General features: G+C 42.7%; 1 protein-coding gene across 12 annotated transcripts in view; it reads left to right on the top strand.

Moving 5' to 3' along the window:
- Window positions 1–12,347: 12,347 nt before the first annotated feature.
- The window catches only part of WNK1 (WNK lysine deficient protein kinase 1), a 104,824-nt gene continuing 92,817 nt past the window's right edge, over window positions 12,348–24,354 (top strand). For 5 of the 12 annotated variants that reach the window (XM_055711643.1, XM_055711642.1, XM_055711640.1 and 2 more), the window contains exon 1: window positions 12,353–14,096. In XM_055711643.1, coding sequence (XP_055567618.1) covers window positions 13,314–14,096 — 783 coding nt within the window. In that variant the 5' untranslated portion in view covers window positions 12,353–13,313. Of the gene's footprint in view, window positions 14,097–24,354 lie in introns of all 12 variants that reach the window. The other 7 variants (XM_055711645.1, XM_055711647.1, XM_055711641.1 and 4 more) reach the window with 4 other exon arrangements.

Raw genomic sequence — 24,354 nt, 5'->3', positions numbered from 1 at the left:
TTGATTTTTAAAAAACATTATTCTTCTTGTTGCTTAAACAATGAGCCTATGAACATTCATGCAATGGATACTCTGTAGCTACCCAGAGCGCACTTTATGAATTATTGTGATCTAGAGGTGGTTGTTGTAACTGATAGATCCATGAGTAGGGATCTCACAATCAGCACTTAAGTGTTTCCATATAAAGTTGGGAGCACATTACAGTCAAGTGTGAAAGCTTAGCTAGCAACATGAAGTTCTTTTCTGGATATCTGCCAAATAATGCTGCCACTGAAAGGCTGTTAGACCATTAGGGAGAAATCCTTTCTAAGATAACAAATTTGATATATACATTTTTACAAGCAATTTGCATCTACTGAAAACAGTAGACCAGTACCAGATGAAGAGAGGAATATGAAAGTAAGGAGAAGAAAGTGGAGGCTGAGCACTTCACCTGGTATAAATTAGCTTGTTGTCTGTACTAGCTGACTTGGCAACACCCATGGAAAGCTGGAGACAAATGACAGAAGGGCATCCTCAGGATTTTGTTTAGACACTGAACAGTTCTGTGATTCCAGTGTGGTTCAACCAGTTAGGCTTAGCATATGGAAGTGAAAGAATAGGTGTCATTCTACAGCTTGGGTAAAACAGGGTGTCCAGTCGGACTGTGGTGATCACCCCTTTTGGCCTTTAAGTTCACGTACCCTAGACGTGTCCACAACTAGTCATTAACCCTGTTCTCAACCTATACCTGAAATGGAAAATTCCTCAGAACAGTGCTGCTTCAAACACTCGCATCCCACCTAACCAACACATAGGTGGCTCTGAAGAGCCATATGGCCTTTGTTAGAACAGCAGGCAAACAGAAATCAGGAAGAAATTAAAACTCCCTAGAAAGACCTGAAGTTACAGCACACAGTACAGGGCTAATCATTATCACCAAACATATTGCCTTGATACTGATTGCACACAGGGATGAAAATCCATATAAGATAGGGTAAATTAAACAGAGTTTTATTGAGTAATATGCTTTTTCAGCACACATCTCGGCAGAAACAGACAAAGAAGCTGCATTTTAGAGAAACCTCCTCTGTCTGTCTTAAAGGGACCACACCATTAATCTAACTGTGCAGAAGTATGACACATTAAAGGTGTCCCAGGTGAGACAGTGATGACAGAAGCTTGATAATAATTCTTATCTTACTTCTAAGTAAAGAACAGTACTATACAACATCATCAGCTCTGGGCCAAATCCCAGCTTCTTTGATGGTGAGATGATGTAATAGCTCAAGCCTGGAATGACACTGAGGAACTGTAAGTAAGAAAGCAGCTCTGTAGTATCTCTGTGCAGGGCCTTGCTGCCCCACATGCAAGAGGCTTCCCATAAAAGAGCTGTGCTCTGCACAGACAGGATAATAATGGTTGCTTGGGGGTGGGGGGGTGGGTTGAGGGGGTGTGGATTATCCTATAGGAAGCCACCCTCTGGCTCATGTGTTGGGTGTTGAATACACTATATGGGTGCAGCCGAACTATGTGATTACTCAGGAGAACATCCCTAAAGTAATAAAAAGCTATACAAGTGAGGCAGGATCTCTAAGCACTCTGATAAAAGTATTGCTTTCCTACCTTTTCTCCATGCAATGGTGAAATGTCACAACACATTGGCCAGGCAGCTATGCCACCACAGTTCAAGACCTTCTAGCCCTTTCTTTCCTAGAAAGTTTAAAGTTAGCCGGCTGAAAAGTATAATGCCTGGACTCCCATGAACTCAACCTAGCACGAAAACAGACAAAAGTGGTCATTCTGGCCACCAAAAACAAGGGGGATATCTGTTTGCATAGCACCCAGGGTGAACCTGCAGTCCCTGCTGATGAAACTCTGCCTGGATTCCACCCACGTGACTTCATTTGTGAGACGAGTAATGGTTGCATGCATTGCTCAGAGGCCAAGTTTGAGGCAAGAGATTCCTTCTCTGTTTCCAGTGTTATTTTGGTATATTTTATTTGGCCCAGAATTTGGGAAAACAAGAGGGAGGTTTTCCGTAGGGAGTGGAATGAGGAGGCAGGAAGGGCTACCATATTTCTTCAGACGGAAACTCCTACAGTGTTACAGGCCAGCTCTGCTGCAAGTGTCAACAGATCAAATATGATACAGAAGGCCCTCTGCCAACTCTTTGCTACTGCAGCAGCAAACCGGGAGGAAAGCAGAAACTAATATCCAGTACCACTGGGCTAGGTTCAGTCTCTGCTGCAGAGGGATGGAGCAGAAATAAATTAGAAACCACCTTCTCCTTTCCAGGCAGTATGACATGGACAGGTCCAGGGCCCCCCCAGCCAGCCAGGGCTTACTCAGAGAGGCTCAGAGCCATGGTGTTCAGGCCATCTGCTGAGGCAGATATGGCAGTAGCAGCCTCTGTGGTAGGATTATAATACCTGGAGTATTGTCCCAGTCGCTGCCTCCCAGGGAAGACCCTGAAAATTAGGTTGCCTGCAGAGCACTGCAGTGCAAACTGTGCCCCTCCATGCCAGCAGGTGTGATTCAGACCAATAGCTGCTGAAGGCAACAGACTGAGCAGTAATTAGCTGCTGTTAGTCATCCTCTTCCCAAGTGTAAGTGGTATAGCATTTGATTATTTCAACACAGTTGGATGTGGGAGGGAAGGTAGGCCTGGAAACATTTTCCTGACAGCATACTTCTCAGCTCTTTTAAAACACCTCTCATGTTGACACTCAGCACAGCATTTCAAATAAAATGCTATTTCCTCTTGTAGAGCAGTGAGGGGAAAATGCTGTTACAGGTTTTATAACAAACATGAGGCAAGCAGCAATCATACCCATTGTGCAATCTGGGATTCAGGTAGGAAAACAATCCATAGATGGCTAGGAAAGAAGTACCGGGTGTCTCAACAATCTGGGTATGATGTGAACTGCTTGAGTAGCGCAGAGAAGAGACAGGGTTGAATGTGTTAGTGGGACAATTTCACACTGGTAAGTGTGAAGAGCAAAAAGGTATAGTTTTTAGACTGGAAGCTAAAAACTGACACTGCTGCAGGAAATGTGGGTTACTTGTCCCTAGCTAAGGTCTTCTTGTTCCTTTCTCATGACATCATGAAAATGTGCAGTGGTCTGCCTCCGGCAATCTTCTGTCCTTCTGACAGAGATCTCATCTACCATGTAGTGTCAGTGGTGATATTTATTCATATTATGAAAACCACATTCTCTAAATAGAAAATACAAAATCTTTTCTAAGGGTTTCAGTAAACCTTCCCCCTGCCCCCCTCCCCCACTTGCTGCCTCAATATTTCTTCCTGCTCCTGAATTCACAGAGCCTGAGAAATCTGAGAGCTGCTTTTCACCTACTTTTCTCTTGGGCAGACATTTTTGAACTTCCTACTCAACTCTTGCTATAGCACCTGGAACACTGTACCTGGCTTTGTGTTGGTCCTCTCAAAATTCTGGATGTACATAAGTCCCTTTGGAGCAAAGCATTTAGGGCTATGGGACATCTACAGATCCTGAGCAAGTATAATGTTCTGAAAATCCATAGAGTAAATTTCTAAGTGGTAACAGGATTTAACAAGGAAAGTTCCCATAATTTTTGGCTTTTTTGGGGAGGGCTTAATGAGACTCAAGCAAAAAGTAGTTAGGATTATATTAGGATTCTAGCATTCCCAATATCATGTGTCCAGACTGAGTACATCATCCACACAAGCAGAGCTTGAACTGCATATACAGGTTTAGATAAATGCTGTCTGTCTGTCTATAATCAGCATTTTTAAGGCAAAATTTCATTCTTACCAAGCAAACTTGAAAGAAAAAAGGAATCAAGACAGTAAGCTAAATATGCACTCTGAAACTGCTTAGTCCATCATTTAAAGCATGTTGTTGTCAGCTTGCATTTTTAAAAACTATGAACTAGCCAGCTGAGTTAGCTGAGCTGCTAACAAGCAGGTCAGAAACCACACCACAGTGGCAGTTACTTCTCTCTCCTGTATAAAGATCTCAACACCATTAATAAAATGATATGACCAGTTTTGATATCTTGGCATGGTGTACAGGTGTTTCCAGTTTTACAGGCACTAGAGAGGGTGTATGTCTTGATTTTGAAACAGGAGGGGTGGATGACCAAGAAAGTGTCCATATTCAGGGCGTGAAAATTAAGAGATGTAAACTGATGTGGGTTTTTCTTCTCAACCAAATATTTTCAACTATACTGTTTACTGAAAATGATGAACTCTTAGTATCAGGGTGATGGACTGTTCATAGCAGTTTATGCAAGTAATCAGTTTCATGTTCTAAAGTGCGGCTCATCTTACATGTTTAACTCAGTAGATTTTGAATGTTCTTTTGGGATCATCACTGAAATGTTGTCACATAATGCAGTATCAGCTCTGTTTTACTGGGAGATTATTCCACATTGAGATATATTCAAACTTTCCCTGTTTTCCATTCCACAATTCACTCTAGAGTTTCTAATGTTACTTTTCTGTATTACATTAACCTTCTTGCAGGTTTAATGCTTTAAATATTTATAGACTGTTATAATGCCCAGATAATCACATTTCTAGTCCTTGATAATAACTGCATTGTAATAATACTTAAATTTTAACAGAACTTCAGGCCTTTTAAGGAGGTAAATAATGGCTTTATAAAGAAGAAATCATCACAGCATTGTAATTGTCCTCCTTTTTCTTGGTTTTATGTTGCAATTGACTGTCAATACATGATCTGTCATGTGCCATGTAACATATCTGGTAGAGTGAGGGGACACAAAAGATTCAGATTCAAGGAATAACCATAATTTGTCTGATAACATATATAACATCTATGATGTTTGAAATTTGGGTAAAGAAACAAAGCCTCAGCTGAGATATTTTTACAGTTAGGAAGAAAGCTTGTGCAGATGTTGAGCACATTTATACAAACTCAGACATTTGTGTGATTTGTGCCTCATGGTATCTTGTGCTGCTGCCAAAAGCGTAAGCTGCTCAGAGACTGTTTGGTTCCCCTGAGATTATATATTCCCTGTAATGCAAGATGTTTTAAAAAGGTAATTTTACTTTACTCACTGTGATATTAGAAGTCTTAATGAGTGGATCTATATTTCCTTCTGGGTCTTTTCTGCTTGAAAATCCTGGAACACCTTGTAATGAATGTTGTGTAATCTCTTGATTGTGGATCTCATTTTAGGTACTGATGTTTGATTTGGGAATTTTTAGTACTTTAGGAGAGACCAAAATGACTTGCATTTCCATGACCTGCATTGTTTTGGACCTTAACTGCTGTACCTGTGATCACATAATAAAAGCCTGATCCTTTGGACACTCACTGCTGTGTGCAATGTAAAATGTCAATGGGACTGTTTGTAGGACTAAGTACTGCTTTCCAGCTGAAGTGTTTGCAGATTTGTGTCTTGACAATGCCCATTTGTGTGCCTGTCTCCAGCCACAGTGGCAAGGCTACTGGTGGGGGTACAGGATTCCATGAGTAAAACAGCTCATGGTTCAGGTTGCAGGCACCAGGAGAAGTTAAGCACTGCATCCCAAAGAGGATGGAGTGAACTACAGGAAATTAGTCTGACTCATCAAAAAGGTTTAATAATTTGACCTTTACACTGGTGTTGTTGTAGACAATCTGTCTACTTAATTTTTGTGTAGCTGAAAGTTTTGAAGCCATGGCTGTATCTAAACATACCTCCTACTGTGCTTCATAGTCTGTTCTGTAGTGTGATGTTGCTACTATCCCCACAAGACAACATCTTTGCTTTCCAGATCTCAGTGGCAGTCAGTAGTTTGTGGAAGGATGTATAAGAAGTGGAAGTTGTTTTCAGAGAACAAGAATATGAAACAGAAATATCTTAAGAGACTGATGTTTCAGGATTGAAACAGCAGAACCACTGTGTTGGTATCAGAGGCAGATAAATTGGGCAAACTGTTACTCAGAGAAAGACATTAAAATAGAGGTGTCATATATATGTATATTTGAAATACTTCTAAAAATATTTTTGTCACATCTCAAAGACAGTTGAACTATTAATTTCCATTCTGCTTTATTTGAGCCTACTTAATGAGTTCTTGTGTACCTCATCTGTTTGGAGAGGCTAGTATTTTGTGATGGAGTTAGTCATCTGCCATTTGTGACAGTCCTATCAGGGTTGTCTGCATTTAGGTACTATCACATGGATGCGAAAGAAATGGAGACCTTTTCTAGTTTATATCAGTTCTCAGATACACTCAGATTTCCTCTCCCTTCTCACCTGGAGCTTTAAGACACTCATCAGCCTCCTGAGATCTCTGATAAACATGAAGTAGGTTCCCTGGAGCATTTCACTTAGTATCAAGCACAGCAGAAGATCTAGTGTTGTCTGTGAGGCAGTTACAGCTCCCTGATTCTCTGCCCAGCCTTGGACATGGATTTGAGCAACATGAGAGCTGCTCTGACCTGTGTTATCTGGCAGTGGTACCCAAGAGCTTGTTTACCCTGGGTATTTTTTCATTAGACTATAATTACACTACTGAAACTACATGAGTGTGAAAACTTCGCACATGTGTAGCAGAGATCGTACAGGCAAGGAGCTTTGTTTAAAGTCACTTTTAATACCAGTGTGCTTATACCATCAATAAATACTTTTACTACTGACAAACAACTACAGTAGACCATGCATCAGCTGCAGATTGCCAGTGTGTTATATTTCAACTCTGTACCTGCACTCCTGGTCCCCACAGACTGCAAGAGGAGCCAGCTGACTGGCTCCACAAGCAGACAGCTCTGTAATGTGCACAACATGACAATCACTCTTTGCACTAAGTATTTTGCAAGGAGAGAACAGATCTGAGGAGGCTACTCCAGATTTATATTGCTCCCTTCAGCCAAATGATCTCATGTTCCTGTTTTCATTAGGACTCCTGCCTTATCAAGAGCTTGATTCTGCAAAGTGTTGAGCCTCACCATAGGGGCTGAGTGCTCTCACTTTCCCTGCCATCAGAGGCCATGGAGAGCACTCATTATCCTTCAGGAATGCTTGACAACTTTCAGAAATGACGAGCACCTTCCAGTACTGGAGCTGGGACAAACGACACACTAACAAACTAATGCTTTGCATTTGGACCAGACTGTGCTTTTGAAGGACATGAGGAAGTTCTTTATGCTGAACTATAAGCCTGCTCGTGCTTTGACTGAAGTGAGTAGTATTTTATTTTTGTACTTTGATGTAGAGAGGAGCAGGACTGGACCTGCTGTGAGAGTGATTGATTTTCATCAGTTTGTGAGCAGTGAACAGCAAGCAGCGCAGGATGACTGCTGCACAGCATCACTAACAGATTCAGTCACAAACACAGCATCTTCATCTTTTTCACACTTTCCTCCACCCACCTTCATCAAACAGCTCCTCTTCATTAAAGCAGTGCCCCTGCTTCTCTGCTTGCTTTAGAAGAGTTATGACACTGCTGTGAAGCACAGAATTCCCTAAAGCTTTAAAGAGAAAAAAGATAAATGAGGCATCTTAAGCAATGACTAAAGACACAGAAAAAGGAAGAACGCAGTGCTGATTTCAGCAAATATCCATGCTTCCACAACACTTACTCACTGTTAGACTACTTCACAAACTTGTTGTGTAAAGAAATATTGCAAGAATAGCCATGAAGATGACATAAAGAATGAAGTGAGCAATAATTTTCCCCTGCCCCCAAATAGGAGCGACATTGAATTTGGCCACCTGCCATTATGGCTCGATACACTTTGAAACAGTTAGTCTCATCTCTGATAAAAATCAGTGTTTGAGTTATTTAAAATATCCTTTTATCATGTTCCTGTTGTTTGACTTTATCTGAATGTTTTCTGTTGGGAGAATGTACGTAGATAAATAGATATGCTAACAACAAATACAATAGTTGTTCAGATACAAACAGAGAGCCAGCAGCACAGTCTACAAGAAGCTCTTGACTAAAAATGGTTATAAATATAGCTGAAAATTGTACTTTGGTCAGTAAGAAACACAGGTAACAAACCAGTGTGATATCGTTCTACTGGTTCTCTCAATGGTTTACTTTCACGTGGGCAGAACAAATTTGTTAATGTAGCTCAAAAGAACGGTGAAAGAAGGCAAATAAAAAGAGTTATGCTTTCTATTCTAGTAGCTAGGATGGGGGTGGATGGGTGGGTGAAAGGGAAATGTAGGTTTCAATCTGATGAAGAAGCACATGCTACACTCTAGTTTTATGGTGCGGGGTTGTTGGTATTTTCTCAAGCATTAAATAAGACATGTCACATAAATTCATCATCTCTGGATTCAGTATTTCTTATACAGTCTGGCTGCCTCTTTCACTAGTTCTTTAGTTAGACCTCATACTTTGTTCAGGTGTCTTGGCCATTGTATGGACATGTCTTCCTGCAGAACTAGCAGACTCTGTAAGCCAGGAGATCACAAAGAGGGATGTTTGCTTTTGAACCCTGTAAAACTTGTAGTTCTTGCTCTTTTTCAATTTTCATGGTCTCTGCTTGTGGAGAGACTACCCACATTCAGAGATTTTGGCAGGACTCATCATCCAACACCAGCTGACAGATCATCTACTACAGTGCCTGAAGACTTAAGCTGCCCTAGACTTAAGATCCTAGAGATGGTGACAGTGATTTCATAATCGCCCTGACTTTCAGAGCTACTTGCAAGTATAAAACCTCACTAAAGATAAAAGAATAAAAGAAATGTAAAGTTTTAGAACACATTTCCAATTAAATTTGATCTTTGGGGGTGGGGGTGGACGGGGGGTGGACAAAGCAAAACAGAGTATCTGGAAAGTTAAATACTCTCATTTCTCAAGCATGTGTTCTTGAAACACTTTGTTTCACTGACTTCCAGCATTAAGAAACAAAAGTAAACACTGTGGCAGAAGCCTAGATTTGAGAAATGTCGCAGAAAAAGAAGAAAATGTGGTAGAAAAATTTGGATTGTTATTGTCATTATATGGCACTATAGCTGCATCCTGGTAACATGCAATAAAACTGAGATGAATGGTTTGCTTTGAAAAGCACTTAGGTTATGGAATAAAATCACATGCATCAAAATTATGGCATAGCCTTCTGTATTGCATAATGTATTGCATAAGAGAAAATAGAGAATAGCTGTTTCACATTAATAGTTTGTCACATGGGCAGGTCATGACTGCCAACAGTGAATGAAATTTCACTGGAGAAAGCAAAACAGAAAAAAAATTTCTGATTCAGTCATCTTCAAAATCACACTTCATTCAGAGTAACTTTTCAAACTATTATTGTTCCAGGCAAGTTGACTGTAACTAAAAGAGGCTTGACAGAAGAAGGATATTTTCACTATGTCAAGTGTCAGCCCTTTGGATTTAATCAAAAGATCATTTAAGTCTCTTCGCCTGTAATTTCTCAAGTATTGTCAGGCTCCCTATTTCTGTGAATTCTTCTTAGAGCAATGGGCAAAAGAAATATTTTTAATTGGCTGAGGAACTCTGGCACCGAAACTATTTTAATTACTTGTTTCTAAACATAGAATACATATAGAATTTACTTTAATGCTTTATTAAATCTTGCTGCAATACTGAAATTTTCCATTTAGCCTAAACACAGTTTTACAGATTAAAAGAAATAAAATTGAAGGGAAAGCAAGCCCACACTTTATTACATTCGCCTTTTTTTAGAATGACAAAATTAAAACAACACCCACATAAAATATAATTGCCAATATCATTCCACTTCATTTTTCAGAGCCAAAGACGACAAAATCCATCATTCCCACCTCCAAGTCAGCTGCTCAGGGTTTTTTTTGTTTTTTTTGTTTTTTTTTCATCATCCCCGCTGAGATGTCTGCTATAGCTACCTCCGCCCAGAAGAGGAGCCAGTGAGAAGAGCCGGCTGTTGGGGACCTCGCACTGAATACGTTGGGCTCAGAGGATGAACCTTGAATTTCAAGGGTACTAAGGAATGTGCTGGATCAGACACCGGGGAGGTGCTCTTTTACATAATTACCACATTTTTTTCAGTAGAAGACTGCCTCAGGCCTCCTGTGGCTGTGCGCTGAGGGGCTGCAGGTCCCTTTCGCAAAGCTGTTGCTTAATTAACTAAGGGAAAATATATTTAAGGACAATGGGTGAAAGACACTTGAGTAAGAGAGGGGCTACACACAAGGTCTCATTTAAACCACATGTGTAGACCACAGGGTGGGGTTTCCCTAGCTGCAGCCTGTCTACCTTTTGCAGTAGATCATACGTGGCTGGGTGCAGACCTGGGAGCTGGTTGCCAAAGACTACTGATGATGCAAGCAGAGTTCACCTAACAGCTCTGTAGGCTTACACCACAAGGAATGATTTATCACTGTATTATTTTAGGTATATGCTCATAAAGTTACATCAGGCATCAAGCTGGAGCAAGGTTTGATACCTACTCCTACTTATCCCATCCAAAGGGTTAGTAGTAATGCAGTGGGCAGTGGAGGAAAGCAGATCTCTGCTTTAATGTAGCTCCAGAATGCAACAACAGCAATGAAGATGGAGTGGCACAGACTGGGGTGGGTAATGGGGTCTTAGTTACCAGCCCTTGCTGGAGTTCTGCTGCTATGCTCTACTGCTCTTAACAGTATAAAGCTAGCATGGATAAGCCTGCTGATACCACAAATTAATCTTTACTCTAGTGCCTAGAGAGATGCACAAATACCTGTAGCCATTGAGTAAAGCTGACCCTGCTTGGTGTTACAGGAGGTGTCGATGGTCAGTTGCTGGTGCCGTTGGTCCTGGCAGCACAGCAGGGATGTGGCAGACTGAAGTATGAATTAAGCATTTTTTATTTGGTCACTTTTTGCTGTTAATCACATTACTCTGTTCAGCTCAGCGCTGTTTTGGAGAGTGTCTACTCTTGTGCCAATGCAGTTCAAGTGGCACACTAACAAATATACTAACTAAATTAACTTTTTCAGTGAAGGCAAGCTCTAGAAGACTTAAGCCATGCAGGATTCTTTACTGAAGAGTTGTACAATGAAGTATGTTTTGTCGTCTTTGTGAAGACTGTATCCTTTTTTTGTTTGTTGTTACAAAGACAAGTAGTACAGAAAGATGTACAGAAAACAATGGTATTCTGATTACTCTGTGGTATTAGATCTTGTACGTGAGAGATACAAGTGTGTGAGAATTGCTTGGGCTGGTGTTTTGTGGCTGGGGGCTGTGGAGCTCGGAAAGGGCCATTTGTGTTATGTTGTGCAGAAGGAGTTAAGGCCTCACATCAGCAACACACCAACTTCCTCTAAACTGTGGGTTTAAAAGTAACTTTTAAAAAAGTATTTGAAATGCCAGTGTGTTTGCGGGGAACATATTGTTTACATAGGGAAATTTCCTAATCTTTTTTTCCTTAACGTAATTTTTGGTTCGTAGTTGCCTGTAAGGCATGGTACCAAATCATTCACTCCTCCTTCGGTACATTCCCGTGGACTTTGAAAGACCACTCTTGTAAGAAGGAAAGTGTTTGGTTTTGGTTTACTAACACAAAAGAGGAACATGATATAAATAAACCAGATGACTCGTGTGTGCCGATGCTTTGTTAACCTGAAAGTTCCCGATTTGTGTAGGTGTTCGCATGGGCTCTCGCTGCTTCTCTGGCTGCTGGACAACCTCGATTCAACTGCAGCGGCTGCAGTCATGACTGAAGCGACCATAGGATAACGATTGTTTTCAGGGCAAAGGCTGCAAATCTAATGTCTTTTAAATAGTGGAGAGCACACGTCTACATGGCAGTTATTTGCATTTTAGGTTGCCTGGCCAATTAACGCCTCTTCAGATGACCCACACTGAGGAAACCCCAAACCCTCACTTGTTCATACAGTACTCGTGTACATGGAGTTATCACTGCCCACAGTTTTAAAGAATTGTAAAGGCCGTTTGAAAACAAGAAGTTAAATGCTTTATCTATTAAACAGGTGTAACACAGGACTTGAAGAAACAAGCACCGGGCGCAGGCTCAGCGCCTTTGGAACCTCCGGCGGCCCAGGCCACCCTGAGGGCCGGGCGGGTGCAGGTGAGGCGGGAGCGTGCCCCGCCGCCCCGGTTTGGGAAGCGCCGGCGTTGAGGGGCGGCCTCGCTGCCCCGCACCACAGCGGCCCCCGGCCCGGGGCGCTGCCGGGCGCCTCCTCCCGCCCCTCCCGCCGCGGGGCCCCGCCGCGGGCAGCTCCCGGCCCGCCGAGCCGCCCGTCCGCGCCGCAAACTACAACTCCCGTGACACCACGCGCGCGGCGCGGCGCACGACGGGAGCTGCCAGCTCCGCGAGGCTGCGGCGGGGGGAGGGGTGAGCCGCCTCCCCAGCGCGGGCGCAGCGCGGGCGCAGGGCGGGCGCGGAAGGGGGCGTGGCCGGCGCCGCTGCCCCTCCTCCCGCTCGCCTGTGTGTCGGTTTCGGGCTCCCGTCGCCATTTAGCGCGGAGACGTCCCCAGGGCGGCCGCGGCGGCTCCCGCTCCCTCCTCCCCGCCGCGGCGCGGGGCGCCACCCGGACTCGGCGCACCTGTGGCGGTGGCGGGCGGCCCCCGGTGAGGAGCGGCGGCGAGCCGCGGGCGGGGGGCAGGAGGAGGGTTTCCGGCGCCGTGCGAGGCGGCGGCGGCCGCGGTTGGAGGGAGCGCGGCCCGGTCGCGCGCGGGCGGTGGCTGCCTGCCGGGAGGTGGAGGCCGCAGCCGCCATGGGCGCCCCTGTGAGGCGGGGCTGAGCCCCCGGGCCCCCTTTCCCTGCCCCCTTGCTGGGGTGAGGGCGCTGGGCCTGCCCGGGCCTCCCCCTCCCGGTGCGAGTAACTGAGCGCGGCAGCTTTCTCCGCGGCCGGCGTGCGGGGCCTGCCCCCCGCTCCCTGCATCGCTTCCCGGCCCCTTCCCCCTAGGTCCTCGCTTCGGGGGGCACCCGGCCCTTCCCCGCTTTCTCTCCCGTCGCCGGGGAATAACCTCAGCGTACGCCCCTCACCTTAAAGCAGCCGGGCGAGGCACCGGCTTCTCCCCGGCCGGGGGCCCGCCTCGGGGCGCCTCCCCCCCCGCCCGGGCCCGGCGCTTGGGTTCTTCCTCCCCTCGCCGCCCCCATCCCCGCGCCCCGTTCTCCGCTCCTGGAGCTCCATGTCGGCCCCGCTGCCGGGCTCCCCGCTGCAGGATGGATGCAGACACTGACCGGGGACCCACCCCGCCGGCCCAGCCTCCCCAGCAGCCGCCTCCCAGCTCCGCCGTAAGGAGCCCTTGGGACCCTCTCTTGCAGCTGCAACGGCAGCCGCGGACAGGCGCGCTCCCCGCTCAGTGACCGGCCCCTTCCCTCGCCTTTCCCCGCCGCCGCCGCCTCGCCCTAGCAGCGCTCCCCCGGGGCACGATGTCTGGGGGCGCCGCAGACAGCGGCACTCCGGCCCCTCGCTTCCTGGCTCCCCCGCCGCCGCCGCCCAAGAACGGTTCCAGCTCGGACAGCTCCATCGGGGAGAAGCTGGGAGCCGCCGCCTCCGACCACGGAGCCTCCGGGGCCGGCGGAGCAGGCGGCGGTGCGAGCAGCGGAGGCCGTAGCGAGGAGTACCGGCGCCGCCGCCACACCATGGACAAGGACAGCCGAGGGGCGGCAGCCACCGAGCACCGCTTCTTCCGCCGTAGCGTGATCTGCGACTCCAACGCTACGGCTTTGGAGCTACCCAGTTTGCAGCCCGCGGCGCCCTCGGCCCCTGTCTCGGGCGGCAGCGCCGCTCCCTTGGTCTCTCCTCCCGAGTGTGCCAGCCGGACCTCGTGCATCGCTGTCAGCGCCGCCCAGGCTCCCTCGCTGCTGCAGCAGCCGCCGCCGCCTGCCCCGCTTCCCCTGGAAGGACAGTCTACTCAGGAGCCCGCTGCCGCGAAGGATGCCGTCCCGCTGCTGCCCAAGGAGGAGGAGGACGAGGCAACCGCGCTACCCCCCACCAGCGCTGCTGGCAGCGTGACAGCTGCCAGCCGGGAATTTGAGGAGCGAAGAACGCAGCAGGAAGATATCGAAGAGCTTGAGACCAAGGCAGTGGGCATCTCCCCGGATGGCCGCTTTCTGAAGTTTGACATCGAGATTGGAAGAGGCTCTTTCAAAACTGTGTATAAAGGACTGGATACGGATACCACTGTGGAAGTCGCCTGGTGCGAGCTGCAGGTAAAATAAGTAAATAAAAATTGTGAATTACCAAAGCATAGTCACTCTCCCAGGTGCTAGGCAGTGTGCTTGAAGGAGGTAGTATCCATCAACTCGAGGTCAGCTTTATTCAGACAGGGAACCTGCAGACCTCACCTGAGGCACTCCTTTGGAGGAAAGGTACAGCCTTTCATAGGCTTTCATAGTGTTTGTTTTTTAATTCTTTTAAGTACTCTGCTCTCTGAAGAATTTTTTTAGCTTTATCATCAGAAAATGTACTACGGTTCTGTTTCTTATAACATCTTGCATTTTACGCCTCCAAAAGGTAGCATGGGGGATTGTAACAGTACTTATACGCAGCTTCAGGGAAGCTGAGGGAAGATGTGTAAGTGAATGTCAACTTGAACTAGCCTTAATATTTCACAGTTTGTTTAGGTGTTTTTCTTAGAAAAGATTACTAAAACGTCTGTGAAGTTACCTTTTCATGTGTTTGTGGCAGTGGATTCTACATCACATCGTTCAGTTTTGCAAAGCTGTTTTTTTCATTCAGAGTTCTAGGTTTGTACTTGATACAGGTACAAGGAAAGGAAGAAAGTAATTGTCTCCTTTCTGGAGCTTTAAAGAAAAAAAAAAACCCAACAAAACCAAAACAACCACAAAACCAAAAAAACCCAAACCTAGGAAGTTTAACCTTTCCAAATGACTGGTGGATTAAACTGGACTAAAACACTGCTTGCTCTTCTACAAAGTTTCTAACCTGAGCAGAGCCAGAGTTCTGTAGAAGCCTGGTCTAACGATGGCAAGAACGCCTGTAGTTCCATGTGAGTAGGAGCTTGTATAACAGAGACGCAGGTTGCTGTGCAACAATCTTAAAAGAAGTGGGAAGAGCTTGGAGTACCAGGAACAAATACCTGGTGTACTAGTTTGTTTTCAAAGCCTCAGCATTAAATTAAGAGGCCAGTGTTTGTTTTTTAGTGTTGGGTTTTGGTGCAATTCGTAGAGGGGTTCATGTAGTATGGCTTAATTGTTGTGTGTTGTTCCCATCCAATTTAGGGCAGACAAAAGAGCATTGGGTCAAAATCCCAGAAGTCTTTGTGGGGTTTTTAAGGCGGCAGCTGCTCACAAGTGACTGATTACAGTAACTGCACCAAGACTTTCTTCCCCTCAAAAGCAATTTTAGATCTGTGCCAGTCAAACTGAGAGAATTTATTAAGAGACTTCTCGATTTGTATTCATACTTGCTTTTGGATGATTGCTTAAGCATTCTACCACCATCTTGGTTCATTTTATTGCCGTTACTCTATGCTTACTGACTGGGGAAGTAAGCTTCCAGTTTTCTTTGTGACTCTTAAGCATGCCCTGCTCTTCCATGCTAGCTCTCTACTTGCTGTGGTGGTCCTTTGAGCATTAATTTTAAATAAAAATGTGAAATGATCCAGTGTTGGGCTCTGCTTAAGCTTTTCATGTGCAGTTTGAACTGTGATGAGATTAATAATTTGCTGAAATGGTATGACTTTTACTTGAAATGTTAATATTTGGAATTTTGGAGTTCCTTGACTTTAATCCCGGAAATCTGTTTTAATCTTCATGCTTTACCTACTGATCAGAAACTAATGTCAGCTTGGTCTCAGTCACTTCTCATGACCATTGTCCCTGTTGAAGTGTTTTGTCGTCAGTACCATGTGGGCAAACTGTCTAAAGAAGCACCTTGCGATAATTTAGAGAAGCTGATTTATAAAGGGCATGTTGCTGAGTTTTCAATTGATTGAAGATTTTAATGAGTAGTATTTAAAATGGCGGATTGCAGAAAGCATGAGTGAAATATTTGTGAGGGAAATATTTGATGTTTTGCTTGGAGATGAACTATGTTACAGGAGCGCTTCGTGGGTGAAATTGTTCTGAAGGCTGTAGTTTCTTTTGTAAGGAGACTGCATCCAAACCAACAAGTCTGAAACATATAAATTTTATAGCTGTTAAAAGTATTTGATAAAGGAGCTGGGCTCTACAGCTAGTAGAATATTTTAAGGTTAAATCCTGTCTTATTGTTTCTGTCTAGAAATAAAAGGAGGAACTTGATATTTATTGGTGTGATGGGTACATCCGCTTCTTTCTCTAGGAAAATGTAATTGTGGACAGGTTAGTGATACTCATCTTGCATGATTTGTATCAAAATACAATCTGGATTCACAAACATGTACTGAAACTTAGATGCCATTGGTTTTCCAAAATACCATGGTTTGAGGATTGGTGTCAAAGCATAATTATTTTATCACAGAAATATGAATTATTTTCTTCCATGCTATATTACACTAACCATAACTAACTGATGGTTACTTTGGTCTTGAAATAATGTCCCTTAGCAATGGCAGAGCTTTTCTTCTCTGTGTTCGTGCTAGCAAGTGTAGGCATCCTAGGTGTCCCACCTCTTTAGAGTCTTCTGAGCAGTGCTACTGTAGTGCTGCTGGAATGAGGCTGCTTAGCATGATTATGTGAAGTTGTTGCTCTCATGGGTTGTCCAAAGTTGTTAAAGGTTTATCACAGTTCTTGACTGCAAGACGTATGACAAAATGAGGTGAGAACATTTTGTACTTCTGCAAAGTCTTTGGATGTGTGTTCTTGTAAGGCTTTTCTAGCATACCTAGAATGCTTCAATTTCTTTAAAATCTCTTGTTTGGAAGGAAGCAAGGGTGCCAGCAGCTTTCAGTTCAGTTAAACTACAGCGTTTCGGTATTGTAGCAAATTCTGTAGTAGGAGTCTTGTGGACCGAGGACAATACAGAAGACTTTGTCATGGTCTCTGTCAAAATGACTTTTTAAATGCTGAATAATGCAACTATACTCATTTTTTATGCTCTGTAGTGATAAAGTGTAAAATCTGAGAATGTCATTATGGTTCCTTTCAAAGGGGGTTTGGAGGCTGTTTATCAAATACAGTTTGGGTTCGCAAGCTGCTGCTGGTATGCTGGAGAATATTACTTCATATCCTTAAGAAGGATCTCAAACTGCCTTGTGATGCCCCTTATGCTTTATCTACTGAACAGTGGAGGAAGTGAGAGAAAGAGCTGAAATTCTTATGGGTGACCTAATGGTGTTCATAGGATCTCTAGCAAGGGAGGTCCTGGCCAAGACTCTAGTTTTTCTTGATCTGTGGAAGATGGAAGATAGATTTGAAGGAATTGAGTATTTCAAGGTTGCTTATAGATGTGTAACAAAATCATAACAAAGGTGTGACTAATGGACAATCGTAGCTTACTTTGTGGCCTGTCTATATGAAGCAAACTTAAATATTGGATGCAGATATTTAAATGTGAAGAATGGTGGTGCTGCGAGCATAGGGGAGCTGCGAAGAGCTCAGCAGCAACTGCTGAGGACCAGTGCTCAGCTTCAGTTGCTGCAAGGAAATTGTTAATGCAGTGTTAGCCTTCAGATACTTTGGTTCCCATTGTATATATTCATCTCGGCTCTAGTTATTCCGAGTCAAGTGTGCCTCCTACTGTTGTCATTAGAATGTCTCATAAATTGAATGAAGCAAGAGTTAGGTTCTACCTAAGCCAAATTTTAAAAATTACCAATTTTAATGGTCTTTAAGTAGGTAGAAGATAACAGCAGCAGTAATGACTTTTGTTTTCTATTTTAATTTAAAATAACTCTTCCTGTACAATTGTGTTACTGGTTAGTCTTTTAAAAATACATTTCTGAGCAGTGAGTCTTTTGCTACCTCTGTACAGTTCAGATAACTTTGTGACTAAAATATGATGCCTTTTCCTGTTGCATTAAGTTTATCTAGACAAAGTAATACTCTTACGCCAAAGGTGGCAAGAGTCACACAGTTGACTGTAAAAGCCAAATCTTAGTGGTGGTAATGTTTCATCGTCTGAGTCCCTGTTTCAGTTTTAGTTGACTTTAAATCAAGACTGTCATTTAACTTCTGGTTTACAGAACAATACAGGGTGGTGCAGTCACTTGCTGGACTGCAAAATCTTACCTAGAATTACTGCTCTGGGTTCTGTCATTCAAATTAGTAACTTTTCAAATATGAAAGTGTACTTGATATGGAGGTAAATTGGGTTCTTTGTTGAACTGTGTATTTGGCAGGCATTTGAAGACTTAATTGTCTTTTGTTTGGACAGTGCCTTCTTTTAAGGGAAGCATGATTTAGAAACTGTTATTGGAAAGATATTTATCTTAGTTGGAAAAGCATTCCTTGTAAACTGCATGCATTGGGGAACAACACCACTTGTCTTGTATCACTCCTGTCCTTGTACTTCCTAGACAGAAAGGGTAGGTTGGTCAGTCAGCAGTTGCAGTTCATAAATGTGTTGTCTTGCTGTTAAGACACTTTGCCATTCTTACTCTGGCTTCAGTGCAGCGTTAGTCAGGTTGTTGTGCTTAAGGTGGGATGCTGAAGGGGAAAAAGGAGGTTGAGGGCTGCGTCTAAAGTGGGATAGAGCTTCTGGGGGTAAGAAATGAGTTCGAGAGGTAAAAGTGGTGTAGGAAGTGTATGTTCTACTCATTACTGCTTCTGAGGAGAAGCAGAATGTGAATTTGGTTATCTTTAGTTATAAATCATCTGAGCAATAAGTTAGTGTAGGTTACGTGTATGCAATTCTGTTGCGGACTGTGAACTGTAGACCAAGAGTAGCAATGAAAAACCAGTTGAGAACAAACATCATGTCATAATCAAAAACGAACCATGAGATTCTGTACTGCGCTCTGGTAAAAATGACAGTATAAATGGTTGTCACTTCATTATAGGAGGTAGTGAGATGCTAAATAATACTTCTGTATGTCAGAATTTTTCTGAGTGTAACAATGTATAGAAGTTAATTTAAAACTTGCAATGTAGGGAATTGCTTGGATGTGATGTATATCTTCACTTCTGGTGACACTTTAGATTTAACTATACCTGTCTATTTTGTAGACTTGAAGCTCTATTTAATACTGATTATTATTTTTTTTTTTTAAGTCAGCAGACAACAATGGAATGTAGTTTCTGTGCTCTGGAGTATAGACTCCACTGCAGGCTTACCATGATAAATATCAGCTTACTGAAGTCAAAGTATAATTCTTAAAACTCTCTTTGCTTTTTGGACTGGATGAGCTGGGAGCATTTCAGAAACTGCACATTCAAGTCTGACAACCAAAAAAGGCTTTGTATCACATAACTGTGGCATCCTGTAGTCTTTTTTTTTTTTTTTTTTTTCCCAAAAGCTGGTTGCATATTGCTCACTAGGAGGCCTGACTGCAAAGATGCTAGTTCTGATGCACAATTGTATAGCTACATTAAAACAAAACAGAAAGCCAGATCAAAACCTTTGTGCAGTGAGGAAGCTGAGGAGTGTGGACCTGGAATTCATCTGTCTGTCAAGCACTGTTGGAAAATGATTACATTCTGCTAGTTCTGGAGAAATGGTCGACGTCCTGAAACAAATACATATTTTTTTTGAAAGCTCTAACTGGTTTAATTCTCAATATTTAAAAATACTTTTTATAAAACTTTTGCTGAAAGATGAAGTCTAATGAAGTATGGTGGCTTCCATGCCTACCCTGTACTTCATGTCAGTGTTTCAGATACTCTTCTGGTCTGTGAGTGTAGTCGTATGTGGCTACAGCCACTGTAACTGCAGCCGTGTGCCGCCTCTTCATGACTAGTGGGTCAGATGCATAATTGTCACAAATGTAGATTAATAAAGGTATGTGACAATCTCTGTGAACATCATTCTGTTCTTATGAGCGATTTTTATGTTCTCAGCATTACAAATTCCAAAATGCTGTAAAACTGTACATGTATAATTGGTTTATAGCACTTTCAGGTTACACTGGATTTCCAAGTGTCTTCAATGTGCGCAAATAGGGAGCGTGAAGACTTGGGCAGAAAAAGTCTACGTTTTCTGTTGGTTTTCAGTGTTGTAGGGTAGAGTAAATTAACTGGCTTCAGATCTCTGATGTGAAAATTTCTCCTTTGGCTGAAGAGCAAAACCTAGCCATATTCCTGAGTGTTTGTGCTGTAATTGACACAATTGACAACTTGATAAATGACATGGGAAAGGAGCCAGACTAATTACCTGCAGAAGTATAAACAGTGGTCAGGCTCCCTCAGACTTTACAAAGGTGACCCTGAAAGAGAGAAGGGAGCTTTAAAGTACATTCTGAAGCTGCAGCTGTTAGGAGACCTCTACTTAGGAAAATAATCTTACCTCAAAGGGATACCACTTTTGGAGAGGGCTGTGGCTCAATTTGCAGCTGGCTGATTGGTAGGCAATAAGTGTAATCAGGTAAGTACATTCTGAAAATGTGTAATTTCTTATGGAAATAAACAGGTTTTTATTTATCAGTTTCAGTGGGTTTGAGAGCTGCGGGGTTAAATATTTTAGGTGAGGTTTGTTTTGGGCTGTTGTGGTTTAAAATAAAAACACCTAGTTTCAGAACCAATTGAGGGCTAAGGAAAAGTATCGGGACTATAATCTTTCTTTGATAGAGGGGGAGAAAATTCACCTGATAAAACTCCCTGGAGACATCCTGTATAGAATCCTTTGAGAGCTGTCTAGCAGAATAATAAATAAAACAAGCAGTAATAGATCTGTGGTAGTCTCCATGGATGCAGTTTGTGGTGCAGTGTAGATTCAGTACCTTTTGTTAGCAACATCCCTCTGGGCCACATGTATTTTCTTATTTTGTCGTGGGTTTTTTGTTTCATACCAGCAGCTTTTTAAACATCACAGCTCTGACTGTCACCCAGGTTTTCCATACATCATGTGACGAAGTTTGTACTAAGCAGTGGCAGTGTTAATGCTTCCTGTCATGCATCTCTTCAGAAACTCTTATTTCCTGTAAAGATTAGCTACCTTTTTTTGTTGAGATTGCTAATTAGTTCTTCTAAATCACGGTTGAGTTGAAATAAATTGACTGGTTTTTTTGTTTTAGTCTTTAAGTTCACATTTTCAAGCTTGTTTTAGTCTACGTAATGGCTGTAACATTTGGGCGGTAAGAAAAATAACATGCAAGTTCGTGGTGCTTCTGCAGCTAGGCATAGGACTTTCTCTTGGCAGAGCATGGTTTTGGGGAGTGGTTTTTTTTGTTTATAATAGTACATGCTAGAAAGTTACTATTTTTGACTCTTAAAACTTCAGATAATGATTCTGTGGTTTTAACTTGACCATATGTCTATAGCATGCCTGGAGGAATGTATACTTGAAACAATTCATATTCGAAATAGGAAAATTTGTAGTGCTGCTTGAAAATTGATTTCTTGGAGTAGTTGAAGGCTAACGTGAGCCATCTGAAAATCTTTTCAAATATGGTGTTAAAATGCTTATCCTAATAAATGAGACTCAAATTTTAGACTGGCTTCGTAAGTGTTTTTGTGAAAGCTGCTTACAGTCCCCAGGACTTTATTCTGGTTGATTTTGAGAATCATTTGGGCTATATACTGAACCTTAAACAGTGTTAGAATGTCTCTAGTCAAGATACTACAGATATCCTTCTTCCTGCCTTATTTCCACCTTCTTCAGCCTGTTTAGAAATTATCATACCAGCACTTCTCAATGTATGGTTTTGGTTGCCCTCATTATTCCCCTTGGGAGAGCTGAGGAAAGTGAAGAGGTGACTAGGACTGAATTTGTAGCTCACTTGAGGTCATCCTTGAGAAAGGGAGATACTTCTTGTCTTATGGGCACATCCTGCAGAATACTCCTTAAATTCATGTTGCAAATGATAAATTTGTGTCAGTAATGTTCTGTGCTATATGATGCTATCCTTTTAACCCAAAAGGAGATCCTTGCAACAAGATCTTCACAGATACTGCCAAATCTCATGGTTTTTTTTTTTTTCTAGTAAGCCAGAGTAAAATAACTGGGATGCAATACAGTGACCAGAAGAATTCAGATTCAGTTCTCAGATGCACTTCTAAACATTGTCCCAGTTGTGGGTTATTGTTTTTCACCTGGTGATGACAGGTGCATTGCACATACCCAGCTTAATTCTAAAGCACTTTCAGATTTGTTTGGGTAATTCCAGCCAGCACTGTGTGTTACTTTGCCTGGATCGTAAGCAACTAAATATGTGATCGATTTATTTTTCAGCAAAGGAAGCTGCAACCTGCTAAAAATTGGACTGATTTTTTTTTTCTTCCATAAGCTATTTAGGTATTAATATGTATCTAAAGCAGTAAGCTGTTTTTGTGATAACTCATTCTGAGTTACTCAGAGGGACGAACTTGCAAAGTTTGAATTTATCATTTTGGGTCTAAGCAGGATCTTTGGGAATGCTACTTACATACTTGATGGCCATTTACCTTGTAACTAAAATATGTATGAGCTTTTAAGTGATGTATCAATGGCACTGGACGAATGCTTTGCCCAGGGCTGTGTGTTTTAATGTAGGGGATGGCATTTCTTTTTGTACGTGGTGTGCCAGAGAACATGATTCTGAAATAATCAGGTTCACCTATTGGCAATAGTCTGGGCAGTGATTCTCTGGCATATCTGTTCTCAGAACAGGATCGCTGTGGTGCTTTTAAAGTCTTCTAATTTTGCAAGTGGCTAGTAGGACTTCTCCTAGCCATGTTACCAGTGAGACTAAAACGAAGAGGAAGCTCTGGCAACTCTGATAACTTGCTGTGATTTGAGCCATAGTCCAGAATAGTTCTGATGCTCTCACCTCTTAATAAGCAGTCATTGATAGAAATTTTTGACAGCTATCCACTGAATTGCTATTTTTCTACTGTAGGATAGCACATGGTATGGAAAATAAGCTTCATTAGACCTCTTACATGAGGGAGAAGCTTTGTTGTTTCTGTTTAGCTGTTCTGGATCATATTTTTCATCTGCATGGTTTCAGCAATACCTATTTCTTTGTGTCAGTAGTTGAAGGTAGCGGGTTCTGGTTGCAGATTCGGGGCTAGCAACAGCAAGCAAGAAGCTACAAATGGAAAAACTCATGTAAGTGATTGAGAGTCCAATACCCCAATTTAGAAGAATTTGAAAAGAATAGGAATACTGTTCTCTTTATATGTAATTGAGGTAAATCTGAAACAACTGTGTAGGAATGCTTAGCTAAATGGAAGATAGTGCAAAGCTGACACCGACAATTATTTTGGTGCATTTTATCTGGTTTTGGCTGGTTAAGATAGTCTCATGACCCAATTGATGGTGTTACCCAGTTTTCCTTGGACAGTTCTCTGAGTAACACTGTGACTTGTTTCTGCTTTGCTGACTGTTGCTGGCAAGTTTATGACCCCAGTCTGAATGTATTCTGAATGCTTCTATCCTGGCAAAGACTAATGACACACAAACAATAACCCACAAATATTGCTATTAAAAGCTTCAGCCATCCAGGCTGATTATCTACATATCTGTAAATCTGTGTATGCTTATGTAATATGCATCTGTTAATGGCAATTTCTGAACTGTTAGTTTTGCTCAAATTTTACAGAATATTACCATGCCTGTTTTCAAATCTGCTTTTTAAAGTGGGGATTTATTCTTAGAGATATTTTCCAACATAAAACTATTTTTGGTTTGTCTCCTCTCTTCAGCTGCTTACGGTATGCTTTCATTTGGTAAAAGTAGGTTGTGTATCTATATAAAATTGCAAGATGCTAACTTAATGTGCTCTGTTTTACTACAGCTGATTTGGACTCTGAGCCTTTGAGTCTTCCCTAAAGAAAAAAATATTAAATGAGACTGAAGTTGAATTGGAGAGTTCTGTAGAAGTGGTCCATCCAGACAAGTATCTTACCATAAGGAATACTGTCTCAAAAGCAATTCAAGTTTGGTGTTTTTTTTTTTTTTATACTGCCCTCTCCGGATGTAGGATGTAGACAAGTAGAGATTTGACAGTATGTGGAATGTCCTTTGAGGGCATGGTTTTTATTTGCATTTATTGTGATTTGAGGCTTAGTGAGTTATGTTTGCCAGGAACAGTGTGCTGAAAATGGAGAAGCTGCAGAAATGTCTGATACAAAAATAAGACTAAGTTGAGTTTTAAAATGTTTTTCCTGTGGTTTTTCTCTACTTCCTTTACATGCAGTTTGAGCTTTTTTCTGCAGACAAGTGGCTCAAAAGCAGAATGCATTTCAGGTTATCTGTACCTTGTGGGGGTAGCAGGCTGGAAGTTACACAGGGCACTTGAATTTGTATTTTTTTGCCTCTTGATGGCAACTGTGAGCCAGTTCAGGTGATGGTGTGATTTCTTCTGTTGATCTCATTATACAAGCCTGAACATATCCGAGTGGTTCCGTATTTACCCACAGGAACAACAACAAGAAGTGGAGAGCCTCT

Source organism: Falco cherrug, chromosome 5 (assembly GCF_023634085.1).
Source record: "Falco cherrug isolate bFalChe1 chromosome 5, bFalChe1.pri, whole genome shotgun sequence".
In the NCBI taxonomy this organism is placed as follows: domain Eukaryota; kingdom Metazoa; phylum Chordata; class Aves; order Falconiformes; family Falconidae; genus Falco; species Falco cherrug.
This window is presented reverse-complemented; position numbering and strand designations above follow the sequence as displayed.